The 15587-nt window shown below is 38.8% G+C and overlaps 1 protein-coding gene across 1 annotated transcript; it reads left to right on the top strand.

Moving 5' to 3' along the window:
- Positions 1 to 863: 863 nt before the first annotated feature.
- Positions 864 to 8295, top strand: LOC100675629 (olfactory receptor 5D14-like). Its single transcript, XM_064289426.1, has 3 exons — positions 864 to 981; positions 4586 to 4657; positions 7092 to 8295. The coding sequence occupies exons 1-3, from the start codon at positions 864 to 866 to the stop codon at positions 8075 to 8077; spliced, it is 1176 nt and encodes a 391-aa protein (XP_064145496.1). The 3' UTR covers positions 8078 to 8295.
- The last annotated feature ends 7292 nt before the right edge of the window (positions 8296 to 15587 follow it).

The following is a 15587-nucleotide window of genomic DNA, read 5'->3' as shown; positions in this document are numbered from 1 at the left end:
TTATCAAATATGCACAAATCCAGGATGTTCCCCTAGAATTCTAAACAGAAATTCTATCCTCTAGAGGTGGCTTTAACAAGTGCTTCAGCTTATGGTGTCTTGCACACAAGGCAACCTTTTGATAGTTATTACACTGAATAGCAGAATTCATCTTTATTAAATAAAAAATATGGCCTGCTCACTAGGAAACCCAATTTAATTAAAGTATTGTTTTGCCAGCCTAATATTCATTTTATCATTTTTTTCTAAAAAAAAAAAAAAAAATTTTTTTTTTTTTTAAAGAGAGTATTTGAATAATTAAAAGAGTAAGCTATTGGAGTAAGGAGATACCTATAGATCAATGGAATAGAATACTGTCCAAATATATTCATATATTTTTTTTCATTTAAATTTCACAGGAGAAAGGATACTTTTTCAACAAAATAATGTTGGAACAATGAGATACTCCTATTGAAAAATTAACCTTACGTCTTACCTCACACCATACACAAATATTAATTTGAATTAAAAGTTATAGGTCATAGACACAAAAGTAAAAGCTAAAACTTACAGAAATTTAAAAATGGCAGAAATATGGGAAAATTTTTGAACACTTGGTGTAAGGACTTTTTTACATAGAACAAAAAGAATGCATTAAAAATTGATAAAATGAATTTTATCAACTTGAAAAATGACTGCTCTTCAAAGACACTGTTAAGAAAAAGGAAAGGTCTGCCACAAACTGTGAGAAAATACTTGCAATATATATGCCTGACAACTGATATATATGTAGAACATATACAGAAGTTATCCAACCAGCCAATGAGCACTTGAAAAGCTACTCGGCATCATTAGTCATCAGCGCAACGTGTATTAAAGCTAAAATGAGACACCACTACTTACCCATTAGAACGGCTAAAGTTAAAAAGATTGAAATGTCAAATACTCCTGTGAACACGGATGAGGTGGAATATTCATGTGCTTCAGATGGAAATGTAGCAGGTAAAATGTATTTGAAAAACAGTTTAGTGGTATCTTATGAACTTATACAGGTACTTTACATAAAATTGTGCAGTTTCTTCCCTAGGTGTTTATTTACCCAAGAGAAATGAAATCAAATATTTTAACTTAGGAGAAAATGGTTCTTGTTAATGTATGCAACTACATAGTGGAGGAAAAAAAAATACAGTGGTGTGTGTGTTTGTAGGTGTGTGTTTGTTTTCCTGTTATGAATATTTTTTACTCTTTTCTTAAGTGATGTTTCAACAAGAGGTACATTTTCTTTCATGATGAGTTATCAAGCACAAACAGGAGAAGGCAGGAAGGATAGGACAACCTCCAGTCATTTTAATCCAGGGAAAATAAAATATAGTGACTGGACGGCACACAACAACAACAATGCCTCCAAAACCAAAAAACCAAACTCACTGCCATTGAGTCAATTCCAACTCATAGCGACCCTATAGGACAGAGTAGAACTGCTCCATAGAGTTTCCAAGGAGCACCTGGTGGATTCAAACTGCTGACCTCTTGGTTAGCAGCCATAGTAATTAACCACTATGCCACCAGGGTTTCCACACACATAAATGAAATATATGTCTATAATAGGTAAATCTGCACCTGCATTGTGCCTTTGCTGACCTTGATCTTCTCATAATTCAAATTCATCTAAGTTAAGAAGTTTTGGGAACTGTACTGATGAGGTATAATTCCCCTCTGATATAAGCGTCTTGTTGAGATCTAAGGTGGAGTTGTGGTTTGTCTAAAAAGGGATGGCTTTTCAATTGCCATTACTTCTGATATAAGACAGAACACCTATATAACTCAATGTTTGGATCAAGACAAGAAAAACAATTCTTGCTTTTAAACAGACAGAATTTAGAACAGCAATTACTCCTAAGAGTATTACAAGGTCCACTGGAGTAAAAAAAGATGCCTGAAAAGAAAAGAAAAAAAAATCAGACCAGTTCATTTTTGTTGTGAAACCAGTTTCTTATTACCCACTTTTTCTTCTGACCCTAACCACTCAGAGTTAAGTCAGGTCTCAAAGATAAAGAGCACAGTCCTCCAGACTCCATGTCTCCTCAAGACCTCAGATATCAGCAGCAAGTTAGGGGGTCTGCAGGCCCCTCGCATCTAACCTGTTAACTCCCACAGCTCCCTGAGCTTCTAGAATTTGCTAAAATGACACACAGGACTCAATTCCAGTTTCATTACAGCAAAAAGGATCAAAATGAAGAAGCATATAAGGAAATGTCTGGATTTGTCATTGACTGCTAACCTAAGGGATGGCAGTTTAAACCTACCTAGCAGCTCGTGGAAGAAAGGCCTGGCAAACTGCTTCCATAAACATTACAGTCAACGAAACCATGTGGAGTAGTTTTACTCTGTAAGACATGGAGTTGCCATGAGTTAGAGTCAAATGGACGGTTTTTTGAGGTGAGGTTCAAAACTCAGCTTGTCTACATGGTCACTGTGGCGGGGAACCTGGGCATGATTGTGATCCTCAAGATCAACCCCAAACTCCACACCCCCATGTACTTTTTCCTCAGTCACTTGTCTTTTGTTGATTTCTGCTAGTCCACTATAGTTACACCCAAACTGTTAGAAAACTTGGTTGTGGGAGACAGAGCCATCTCCTTCACAGGGTGCGTCATGCAGTTCTTCTTGGCTTGTATATTTGCAGTTGCAGAAACATTCATGATGGCAGTGATGGTCTTTGACCATTTTGTGGCAGTTTGTAACCCCCTGCTGTACACTGTCGTCATGTCCCAAAATCTCTGGGTATCATGAGCTGGTGGGCCCTATGCATGGGGTACAGTTGCTTCACTGACACTCACTTATTTTCTCCTGACGTTATCCTTTTGTGGCTCTACCATCATAAATAACTTTGTCTGTGAGCACTCTGTCATTGTTTCTGTCTCCTGCTCCGATCCCCATATCATCCAGGTGGTTTGTTTTCTCTTTGCCATATTCAATGAGGTCAGCAGCCTGGTGATTATCCTCGCTACACTTGTCGTTTTTGTAACTGTCATAAAAATGCCTTCCGATGGGGGGTGTCAAAAAACCTTCTCCACCTGTGCCTCCCACTTGACTGCCATCACCATTTTCTATGGGACTGTCCTGTTCCTCTATTGTGTACCCAATTCCAAAACCTCATGGCTCATAGTCAAAGCAGTATACAGTGGTCATCCCCATGCTGAACCCCCTGATCTACAGTCTCAGGAACAAAGACGTGAAGGAGACTGTCAGAAAGTTAATGAGCCACCTAATACAATCTTGAAGATTTATTTATTTTCCTAGAAAGAGTTTGCTTTATGATGTTAAAAGTCATTCAGTGTTTCTAGAAGAGATGCTGATTCAAATTATTTAGTCAATTTACCCATCCAATTTTTAAATCTATTGCAATATATCAGTTATCTGATAATTTGATTTCTAGTCACTTCAATCTTTAGTAAAATATCTTTGAATCGTATGTGAATTGAATCAACTGTAGTGGATTGAATAGTGTCTCCCCCCAAATTACTCATACCCACCTAGGACTTCAGAATACAACCTTTTTGGAGATACAGTCTTTGCAGACGTAGTTAAGGATTAACATAAATTCATATTTTCTTAACACTAAAACCCATTGCCACAGAATTAATTTCCACTCAAAGCGACCTTACAGGACAGAGTAGAACTACCCCATAGGAATCCCAAGGCTGTAATCTTTATGGAAGCTGACTGCCTCATCTTTCTCTTGTGGAGCAGCTTGTGGGTTTGAACTGCCAACTTTAGGGTAGCAGCCTAATTCTTAACCACTATGCCACCAGGACTTCTACATACTCTCTTAGGGTGGGCTATAAATCCAGTCAGAGTCTCATTATGAGAAGCAGAAAAGGACACAGAGTCACACAGGGAAGGCCATGTGGAGATAAAGGCAGGACTTGGAGTTACGCTACTACAAGCCCAGGAATACAAGGACCCATGGGAAGCTGGAAGAGTCAAGGAAGGATTTCCTTCTAGGGTCTTTAGAAGGAGCATGTCCCTGCCATTACCTTCATTTCAGACATTTGGCCCCCAGAATTTTAAGCAAATAAATTTTTGTTCTTTTAAGCCACCAAGTTTGTGCTAATTTCTTGTGGTAGTCCTAAGAATCTAATATTTAACAAGTAAACATTGAATCATAAAACTCAAATTGTTTGACACACATATTGGCATGGTACATGCTTAAAAAACAAACAGGCAACAACAACAACAGCAAAATTCTTCAATCATCTTTAAACAATGTGCATGTCAAAGTTACAGAAAATTCTGAAAAATTATAGCTGACTAGGATTTTGGAGCCTTGGTGACACAGTTGTTAAGAGCTACAGCTGCTAACCTAAAGGTCAGCAGCTTGCATCCACCAACTGCTCCTTGGAGACCCTATGGGGCAGTTTTACTCTGTCCTATAGGGTTGCTGAGTCAGAATCAACTTGACACCAAGGGTTTGGTTTGGTTTATGGAGGAGTATGCATGTAGGAGAATTAGCAGTAAAAGCCTGGAGACACTATCTCTAAACTCCAACCAAGCTCTTTATTTCTTTCTTCCTAAGGCCTCATATATGTTTGTTATTGTACAGGAAGTGATGGTAAACATGATATCACTGAGTGTGAAGAAAAAAATGTTGATTTCTATGTGAAGGCCCTCATGGGTAACCAAGGGAACAAAAGTGAAAAAAAGTCATAGTTAAGAATCTCACAAATCTCAGTCTGATATGTCAAACACTCTCCTTCCTCATATCAATAGCCTCTAGTAACATCATTTTAGAGAAAATGATCTGCAGCTAAACAACAAGGGATCTTACATTGATATCAATCCTCCATGTATCATACCAAGGAGCACATAGAGACAGAAGAGCAGAAAACGGACGGGTAGAAGCAAACATAAAATGATCAGCATGATAGACACCAAAAAATGTGTTGAATTAATGGATGAATGAGTTCATTCTACTATTCTATTCTCATTTCTAGCATCCTGTTAAGTATACAGAAGATGGGGGAAAAAAAAAATACTGGATCTTACCATCTTACCAACATGATTTTAGCACTTAGCAGTAGTTTTTACACTTTAATGTTCCTATGTGTCACCCAAGTTCCTTCTTAAATGTGGATACTGTTGAGTCCCATTCCTAGGAATTCTGATCTCAGAAGTTTTGGGGGCCTAGAAGAGTAGAACTCTAGGCAATTTTATTACAGATGTGGTAAGAATCTTTGATGTGAGAAATCCTGCCTTAGCTTAGATTTATTAATTCCATAGGACATTTAGTAATGAGCAAATAAAGGCTGGTAGTCAACCTCGTGCTGCAACTTTTCTATGTGATTACGAGGAAATTCTGGCCTTTGAAGATGGTACAAAGAACCTGGCTCTTGTCTTAGTTAATTGGCTTGAGGCATAGTTGCTAGTGATTCCCCAGAGTTGGAGTCCCAAGGGCTGTAGAGGTAGACGTAATAGCTGCAGTGCTTCCAAAATACTCAGCTTACAGAGAAACGGGACATTGGTTGCCTGTTTCTCTGCAGCAGGTGAGTTGCCTCAGATTTTTTTTTTTTTTAATGAAATAGTGAAAATATTATTTCCCTGATATGATAATAGGACCTTCTTTGTTTTTTTTTTTTTCCAATGTTAAGTCACTAAAACTGATAAGTCTATGCTCAGTCATATTAAGAAAAGAACTTAATAATCATGGACATATTTGGCTTTATTATCCATTGACAGGCATTTCACAAAGAATAGAATAAATTTTCTACTTGAAAATGGATATTTTCCCATAGCCTCTTTATATGCACCTTAAATTGGTATATAAACTTTTTATAAGAATTGACTAAGCAAGCTGCAATTCATATGCAAACATAACTTTATGGTTAGTCCTGTTATAACTCTAACTTGATAAATTTCAGAACCTCTAAAATATATACATATACACATGTACACATGTGTGCATACGTGCATGTATGTATTATGAATGCATATGCATGTGTACATATTTACACATATATATATCTGTTGTCATCAAGTCTATTGCAACTCTTAGTGACCCTATGGTAGAGAGCAGAACCCCCCATACGGTTTCCAAGGTTGTAAATCTTTATGGAAGCTGACTACAATGCCTTTCTCCCTCCAGAAGCCGGGGGTTTGAACTGCCAGCCTTTCAGCTTTAACCACTACTCCATCCAAACCAAAACCAAACCTGTTCGCATCGAGTTGATTTGGACTAATATTGACCCAATAGGACAGAGTAGAACTGTCCCATAGGTTTCTAAGGAGTAGCTACTGGGTTTGTACTGCTGATCTTTTTGGTTAGCAGCCAGACTCCTAACCACTGCAACACTACTGCTCCATCAAGGCTCCTCATGTATGTATAATGCCTGGGCTATGATAGAAGCTAAGCTTTAACTGATAAATTAAGCCATAAACCCTAACAGAGTGGGCATACCTCTCAGGTCAAAAGGAAGTCATTGCCCTCTTTAGCCTCAACCACTGGGCAACTAAGCAATTCAACAGAAGTAGTAGCCTTCATGGATTAAAACGTGCTAATGAGATCTGGACGGCAGTGGGTTTTGGTTTTCGAATGAGATCACTTTGCTTTCTTCTTAGGTTCTCTGGTATCTTATTTTAAACTTAGAAGTATATTCCTTTAAATGTTTTATTGAATTTGAGTATATAGGCAAAAAACAGCAGCAGTGTATTTTGTTTCTTGAGGCAAAAATTTTACATTTTTTTCACAGAATCTCACTAGCTTATGTGCTGTAGGTATGTGAAAAAATTTGCTCAGTACCAGTTATGTGTGTTTGATGCTACTATCTAATGTGTGCATCCAAGGATAAAATTAACTTGTGTGTAAATATAACTCCTATACACTCAATATCATAAGTACTTATGTGGAAATCCATATTCCAATATCCCAAAAGACAATGGAAATGCTTTGACATTTTAGACATCACCTTGGTTTGGGATACACATTGCAGTTATTTGGGTGAGGCATTTTCTACATGGAGAGAACTAGTTCCAAAAACTGTTTCTTCATGTTATCTTTTCTCTACCAGAACAAATCATAACACATTCACCCCACACATCTTCTCTTTTGGCAGGAACAACTCTCTCTTCCCATCTCTTTCCACTGAAAGGAAGTGTGACAATGGCTGAAAGAAACCTCAGTGTGGAGACAACCTTTGCCCTCTTGGGATTCACAGATTACCCAGAGATTCAGATCCCTCTCTTCCTTGCGTTTCTGATCACGTACAGTGTCACTGTGGTAGGGAATCTTGGGATGAGAGTGATCATCAAGATTAACCCCAAATTTCACACTCCCATGTACTTTTTCCTTAGTCACCTTTCTTTTGTTGATTTTTGTTACTCCTCTATCGTTACTCCAAAGCTGCTTGAAAACTTGGTCATGGCAGACAAAAGCATCTTCTACTTTAGCTGCATGCTCCAGTTCTTCCTGTCCTGCACTGCAGTGGTGACTGAGTCCTTCCTGCTAGCAGTGATGACCTATGACCACTTTGTGGCCATCTGCAATCCTCTGCTTTATACAGTGACCATGTCACAAAGACTCTGTGCCCTGCTGGTGGCTGGCTCATATCTGTGGGGGATCTTTGACCCCTTAGTACTCCTTTGCCATGCTCTCCTTCTAGACTTCTCTGGACACAATGTAATCAACCACTTTTTCTGTGAGTATACTGCTCTCATAGCTGTCTCTAGCTCTGATATACACATTCCCCAACGTCTGCTTTTTGGGTTTGCCACCTTCAGTGAGGTGAGTACACTACTAATCATTCTCACTTCGTATGTTTTTATTTTTGTGACTGTACTAAAAATCCGATCCGCCAGTGGACATCGCAAAGCCTTCTCCACCTGTGCCTCCCACCTGACTGCCATCACCATCTTCCACGGGACCATCCTTTCCCTCTACTGTGTGCCTAACTCCAAACACTCTCGGCAAACAGTCAAAGTGGGCTCTGTATTCTACACAGTGGTTAACCCCATGCTGAACCCCCTCATCTATAGCCTGAGGAACAAAGATGTGAAGGTTGCCTTCTGGAAATTAATGGACACAAAAGTCCTATTTCACTGACCCAATCACAAAACATGAACTTTGGTATGATACAGCAAGTGGGTATGACTAGTTCCAAACTCTGAACAAAGTGTTTCAAGAAGTAGGCTACTCAGTGAGCTAATTTTATAAAATTAACAATTTTACTGCATGTTTTAACACACCCATGAGTTTCTGTAGAATTTCTCTGGATCCCAAAGCTTCTTGATGTTTAAAACAACGATTCCACCTAGCATCATTATTAGTAGATTGTAACAGTTATTTAATGACTCTGCTATGTTTTCCAATTCCGTATGCTCTTCCTTCACTTGTGATTCCTTTACAAGTTTTCCGGATTAACTTATATTGACCAACAATGTAGGTTCCTGATTCTGCAAAAATATCTAATCAACTTGAGTGTGAAGTTAAATTTAAACAACACAAAAAGTCATCCATCAAATCATCTTGCCATGCATGTCTGACATAAATTAAAACTGTTCTGCAGCTTTCAATATCAGCGTTTCTTACACTGAATTCTCAAGATGTGCCCAATGTCCATGGCTGTCAATATTGAGTCTGATTTTCAAAATCCATAGATGGTTTAGGATGTTGTTGTTGTTGTTAGGCGCCATCAAGTGGGTTCCAACTCATAGCAACGCTGTGCACAACAGAACAAGACACCGCCCAGTCCTGCACCATCCTTACAGTCTTTGTCATGCTTGAGCCCATTGTTGGACCCACTGTGTCAATCCACCTCGTTGAGGTTGTTCCTCTTTTCCACTGACCCTGTACTTTACCAAGCATGGTGTCCTTCTCCAGGGACTGATCCCTCCTGGCAACATGTCCAAAGTGTGTAAGACCTAGTCTCGCCATCCTTGCTTCTAAGGAGCATTCTGGTCGTACTACTTCTAAGACAGATTTGTTCATTCTTTTGGCAGTCCATGGTATATTCAATATTCTCCCCCAACATCACAATTCAAAGGCTCCAATTTTCCTCCCATCTTCCTTATTCATTATCCAGCTTTCACATGCATATGATGAAAATACCATGGCTTGGGTAAGACACACCTTAATCTTTGAGGGGAGGTCTTTGCTTTTCAACATTTTTAAGAGGTCCTTTGCAGCAGATTTGCCCAGTGCAATGTATTTTTTGATTTCTTGACTGCTACTTCCATGGCTGTTGATTGTGGATCCAAGTAAAACGAAATCCTTGACAACTTCAATCTTTTCTCTATTTATCATGATGTCGTTTTTTGGTCTAGTTGTGAGGATTTTGGTTTTCTTTATGTTTTTTTTTTTTTTTTTTTTTTTTTATGTTGAGGTGCAATCCATACTGAAGTCTGTGGTCTTTGATCTTCCTCAGTAAGTGCTTCAAGTCCTGTTCACTTTCAGCAAACAAGGTTGTGTCATTTGCATAAGGCAAGTTGTTAATGAGTCTTCCTCCAATCCTGATGCCTTGTTGTTCTTCATATAGTCCAATTTTTCAGATTATTTGCTCAGCATACAGATTAAGTAGGTATGGTGATAGGATACAACCCTGACACACACCTCTTCTGACTTTAAACCACACAGTATCCCCTTCTTCTGTTGGAACAACTGCCTCTTGATCTATGTACAGGTTCCTCATGGGCACAATTAAGTGGATTTCCTATTCTCAAATGTTCTCTGTAATTTGTTATGATCCACACAGTTGAATGCCTTTGCATAGCTAATAAAACAGAGGTAATCATCTTTCTGGTATTCTCTGCTTTCAGCCAGGATTCATCTGACATCAGCAATGATATCCCTGGTTCCATGCCGTCTTCTGAATCCGGCCTGAATTTCCAGCAGTTCCCTGTCAATATACTGCTACAATCAGTTTAGAATGATCTTTAGGAGAATTTTGCTTGCATGTGATATTAATGATATTGTTCTATAATTTCTGCATTCAGTTGGATCGGCTTTCTTGAGAATAGGCATAAATATGGATCTCTTCCAGTCAGTTGGCCAGGAAATTGTCTTCCATATTTCTTGACATAGATGAGTGAGCACTTCCAGTGCTGCATCTGTTTGTTGAAACATCTCAATTGATATTCCATCAATTCCTGGAGCCTTGTTTTTCACCAATGCCTTCAGAGCAGCTTGGACTTCTTCCTTCAGCACCATCTAAAAAAAAAAAAAAAAAAAACCCACTGCCGTCGAACAGCTATAACCACTATGCCATCAGGGTTTCCTCAGCACCATCAGTTCCTGATTATATGCTGCCTCTTGTAATGGTTGAATGTCGTTGATGACTAATTCTTTTTGGTATAGTGGCTCTATATTCCTTCCATCTTCTTTTGATGCTTCCTGTGTTGTCTAATATTTTCCCCATAGAATTCTTCACTGTTGCAAATTCAGGCTTCAATTTTTTCTTCAGTTCTTTCAGCTTGAGAAACACGAAGCATGTTCTCCCATTTTGGTTTTGTATCTCCAGTTCTTTGCACATGTCATTATAATACTTTACTTTGTCTTCTTGAGACTTCCTTTGAAATCTTCCATGCAATTCTTTTAATTCATCATTTTTTTTTTTTTTTGCTTTAGCGGCTTGACATTTGAAAGCAAGTTTCAGAGTCTCCTCTGACATCCATCTTGGTCTTTTCTTTCTTTTATGTCTTTCAATGACCTCTTGCTTATTTCATGTATGATGTCCTTGATGTCATTCCACAACTTGTCTGATTTTCGGTCATTAGTGTTCAACACGTCTACTCTATTTTTTAGATGGCCTCTGAATTCAGGTGGAATATACTCAAGGTCATATTTTGGCTCTCATGGACTTGCTCTGATTTGCTACTGTTTCAATTTGAACTTGCATATGAGTCATCGATGGTCTGTTCCACAGTTGGCCCCTGACCTTGTTCTGACTGATGATATTGAGCCTTTTTCATAGTCTCTTTCCACAGATATAGTCGATTTGATTCCTGTGCATTCCATCTTGAGAGGTACATGTGTATAGTTGCTGTTTATGTTGGTGATAAAAGGTATTTGCAATGAAGAAGTCGTTGGTGTTGCAAAATTCTATCATTCAACCTCCAGCATTGTTTCTATCACCAAGGCCATTTTTCCAACCACCGATCCTTCTTTTTTGTTTCATATTCCTTCATATTCCAATCACTGGTAAATATCAATGCATCCTGATTGCATGTTCAATCAACTTCAGACTGCACAAGCTGATAAAAACCTTCAGTTTCTTCATCTTTGGCCTTAGTGGTTAGTGGGTAAAACTTGAATAATAATCATATTAACTGGTCTTCCTTGTAGGCATATGGATATTATCCTATCGCTGACAGTGTTATACCTCAAGATAAAAAAAAAGAAAATTTCTTTTTGACAATGAATGCAACACCATTCTTCTTCAAGTTGTCATTCCTGACATAGTAGCTTATATGATTGTCCAATTTGAAATGGCCAACACCAGTCCATTTTAGCTCATTAATGCCTAGGATCTTGATATTTATTTCATTTCATTTTTGACGATTTCCAATTTTCCTAGATTCATACTTCCTACATTTCAGGTTCTGATTATTAATGGATATTTGCAGCTGTTTCTTCTCATTTGGCTTCATGTCACATCAGAGAATGAAGGTCCTGAAAGCTTTATTCCATCCATATCATTAAGATCGACTCTACTTTGAGGAGGTAGCTTTTCTCCAGTCGTCTTTCGAGTGACTTGAAAACCTGGAGGGCTCATCTTCCAGCACTATATCAGACAATGTTCCACTGCTATTCATAAGGCTTTCACTGGCTAATTCTTTTCAGAAGTAGACTGTCAGTTCCTTTTTTCTAGTCTGTCTTAGTCCTGAAGCTCAGCTGAAACCTGTCTGCCATGGATGACCCTGCTGGTATCTGAATACTGGTGGCATAGCTTCCAGCATCACAGCAACACACAAACCCCCACAGTATGGCAAACTGACATGCACGTGGGGGTGGTTTAGGATATTACATACTTAACACACATGTATATATATATATTTTTATAATGACTGTAAAAGATATAGGACACAGTCTGATATATAATAGATATTCATCTTCATGATTTTTTAGAATCATGGTTTAGGATATCACATACTTTACCCACAATTCTAAAATATCATGAAGATGAATATCTGTTATATGTCAGACTGTGTCCTATATTTTTTTTAATAACTTTTATTAAGCTTCAAGTGAACGTTTACAAATCCAATCAGTTTGTCACATATAAGTTTACATACATCTCACTCCCTACTCCCACTTGCTCTCCCCCTCTTGAGTCAGCCCTTTCAGTCTCTCCTTTCTTGACAATTTTGCCGGCTTCCTTCTCTCTCTATCCTCCCATCCCCCCTCCAGACAAGAGTTGCCAACACAATCTCGAGTGTCCACCTGATATCATTAGCTCACTCTTCATCAGCGTCTCTCTCCCACCCACTGACCAGTCCCTTTCATTTCTGATGAGTTGTCTTCGGGGATGGTTCCTGTCCTGTGTCAACTGAAGGTCTGGGGAGCATGGCCGCCGGGATTCCTCCAGTCTCAGTCAGACCATTAAGTTTGGTCTTTTTATGAGAATTTGGGGTCTGTATCCCACTGATCTCCTGTTCCCTCAGGGGTCCTCTGTTGTGCTCCCTGTCAGGGCAGTCATCGATTGTGGCCAGGCACCAACTAGTTCTTCTGGTCTCAGGATGATGTAGGTCTCTGGTTCATGTGGCCCTTTCTGTCTCTTGGGCTCTTAGTTGTCGTGTCGCCTTGGTGTTCTTCATTTTCCTTTGCTCCAGGTGGGTTGAGATCAATTGCTGCATCTTAGATGGCTGCTTGTTAGCATTTAAGACCCCAGACGCCACATTTCAAAGTGGGATGCAGAATGATTTCATAATAGAATTATTTTGCCAATTGACTTAGAAGTCCCCGCAAACCATGTTCCCCAGACCCCCGCACTTGCTCCCCTGACCTTTGAAGCATTCATTTTATCCCGGAAACTTCTTTGCTTCTGATCCAGTCCAATTGAGCTGACCTTCCATGTATTGAGTGTTGTCTTTCCTTTCACCGAAAGCAGTTCTTACCTACTGATTAATCAATAAAAAACCCTCTCCCACCCTCCCTCCCTCCCCACCTCCTAACCACAAAAGTATGTGTTCTTCTCAGGTTTACTATTTCTCAAGATCTTATAATAGTGGTCTTATACAATATTTGTCCTTTTGCCTCTGACTAATTTCGCTCAGCATAATGCCTTCCATGTTCCTCCATGTTATGAAATGTTTCAGAGATTCGTCACTGTTCTTTATCGATGCGTAGTATTCCATTGTGTGAATATACCACAATTTATTTACCCATTCATCCGTTGATGGACACCTTGGTTGCTTCCAGCTTTTTGCTATTGTAAACAGAGCTGCAATAAACATGGGTGTGCATATATCTGTTTGTATGAAGGCTCTTGTATCTCTAGGGTATATTCCTAGGAGTGGGATTTCTCGCTTGTATGGTAGTTCTATTTCTAACTGTTTAAGATAAGGCCAGATAGATTTCCAAAGTGGTTGTACCATTTTACATTCCCACCAGCAGTGTATGAGAGTTCCAATCTCTCCGCAGCCTCTCCAACATTTATTATTTTGTGTTTTTTGGATTAATGCCAGCCTTGCTGGTGTGAGATGGAATCTCATCGTAGTTTTAATTTGCATTTCTCTAATGGCTAATGATCGAGAGCATTTTCTCATGTATCTGTTGGCTGCCTGAATATCTTCTTTAGTGAAATGTGTGTTCATATCCTTTGCCCACTTCTTGATTGGGTTGTTTGTCTTTTTGTGGTTGAGTTTTGACAGAATCATGTACATTTTAGAGATCAGGCGCTGGTCTGAGATGTCATAGCTGAATATTCTTTCCCAGGCTGTAGGTGGTCTTTTTACTCTTTTGGAGAAGTCTCTAGATAAGCATAGGTGTTTGATTTTTAGGAGCTCCCAGTTATCGGGTTTCTCTTCATCATTTTTGGTAATGTTTTGTATTCTGTTTATACCTTGTATTAGGGCTCCTAGAGTTGTCCCAATTTTTTCTTCCATGATCTTTATCGTTTTAGTCTTTATGTTTAGGTCTTTGATCCACTTGGAGTTAGTTTTTGTGCATGGTGTGAGGTATGGGTCCTGTTTCATTTTTTTGCAAATGGATATCCAGTTATGCCAGCACCATTTGTTAAAAAGGCTATCTTTTCCCCAGTTAATTGACACTGGTCCTTTGTCAAATATCAGCTGCTCATACGTGGATGGATCTATGTCTGGGTTCTCAATTCTGTTCCATTGGTCTATGTGTCTGTTGTTGTACCAATACCAGGCTGTTTTGACTACTGTGGCTGTATAATAGGTTCTGAAGTCAGGTAAAGTGAGGCCTCCCACTTTCTTCTTCTTTTTCAGTAGTGCTTTGCTTATCTGGGGCTTCTTTCCCTTCCATATGAAATTGGTGATTTGTTTCTCTATCCCCTTAAAATATGACATTGGAATTTGGATCGGAAGTGCGTTAAATGTATAGATGGCTTTTGGTAGAATAGACATTTTTACTATGTTAAGTCTTCCTATCCATGAGCAAGGTATGTTTTTCCACTTAAGTATGTCCTTTTGAATTTCTTGTAGTAGAGCTTTGTGGTTTTCTTTGTATAGGTCTTTTACATCCTTGGTAAGATTTATTCCTAAGTATCTTATCTTCTTGGGGGCTACTGTGAATGGTATTGATTTGGTTATTTCCTCTTCGGTGTTCTTTTTGTTGATGTAGAGGAATCCAAGTGATTTTTGTATGTTTATTTTATAACCTGAGACTCTGCCAAACTCTTCTATTAGTTTCAGTAGTTTTCTGGCGGATTCCTTCGGGTTTTCTGTGTATATAATCATGTCATCTGCAAATAGTGATAACTTTACTTCTTCCTTGCCAATCCGGATACCTTTTATTTCTTTGTCTAGCCTAATTGCCCTGGCTAAGACTTCCAACAGGATGTTGAATAAGAGCGGTGATAAAGGGCATCCTTGTCTGGTTCCCGTTCTCAAGGGAAATGCTTTCAGGTTCTCTCCATTTAGAGTGATATTGGCTGTTGGCTTTGTATAGATGCCCTTTATTATATTGAGGAATTTTCCTTCAATTCCTATTTTGGTAAGAGTTTTTATCATGAATGGGTGTTGGACTTTGTCAAATGCCTTTTCTGCATCAATTGATGAGATCATGTGGTTTTTGTCTTTTGTTTTATTTATGTGGTGGATTACGTTAATGGTTTTTCTGATATTAAACCAGCCTTGCATACCTGGTATAAATCCCACTTGATCAGGGTGAATTATTTTTTTGATGTGTTGTTGGATTCTATTGGCTAGAATTTTGTTGAGGATTTTTGCATCAATGTTCATGAGGGATATAGGTCTATAATTTTCTTTTTTTGTAATGTCTTTACCTGGTTTTGGTATCAGGGAGATGGTGGCTTCATAGAATGAGTTGGGTAGTATTCCGTCATTTTCTATGCTTTGGAATACCTTTAGTAGTAGTGGTGTTAACTCTTCTCTGAAAGTTTGGTAGAATGCTGCAGTGAAGCCGTCCG

The sequence above is a fragment of the Loxodonta africana genome, chromosome 7 (genome assembly GCF_030014295.1).
Source record: "Loxodonta africana isolate mLoxAfr1 chromosome 7, mLoxAfr1.hap2, whole genome shotgun sequence".
Lineage (NCBI taxonomy): Eukaryota > Metazoa > Chordata > Mammalia > Proboscidea > Elephantidae > Loxodonta > Loxodonta africana.
This window is presented reverse-complemented; position numbering and strand designations above follow the sequence as displayed.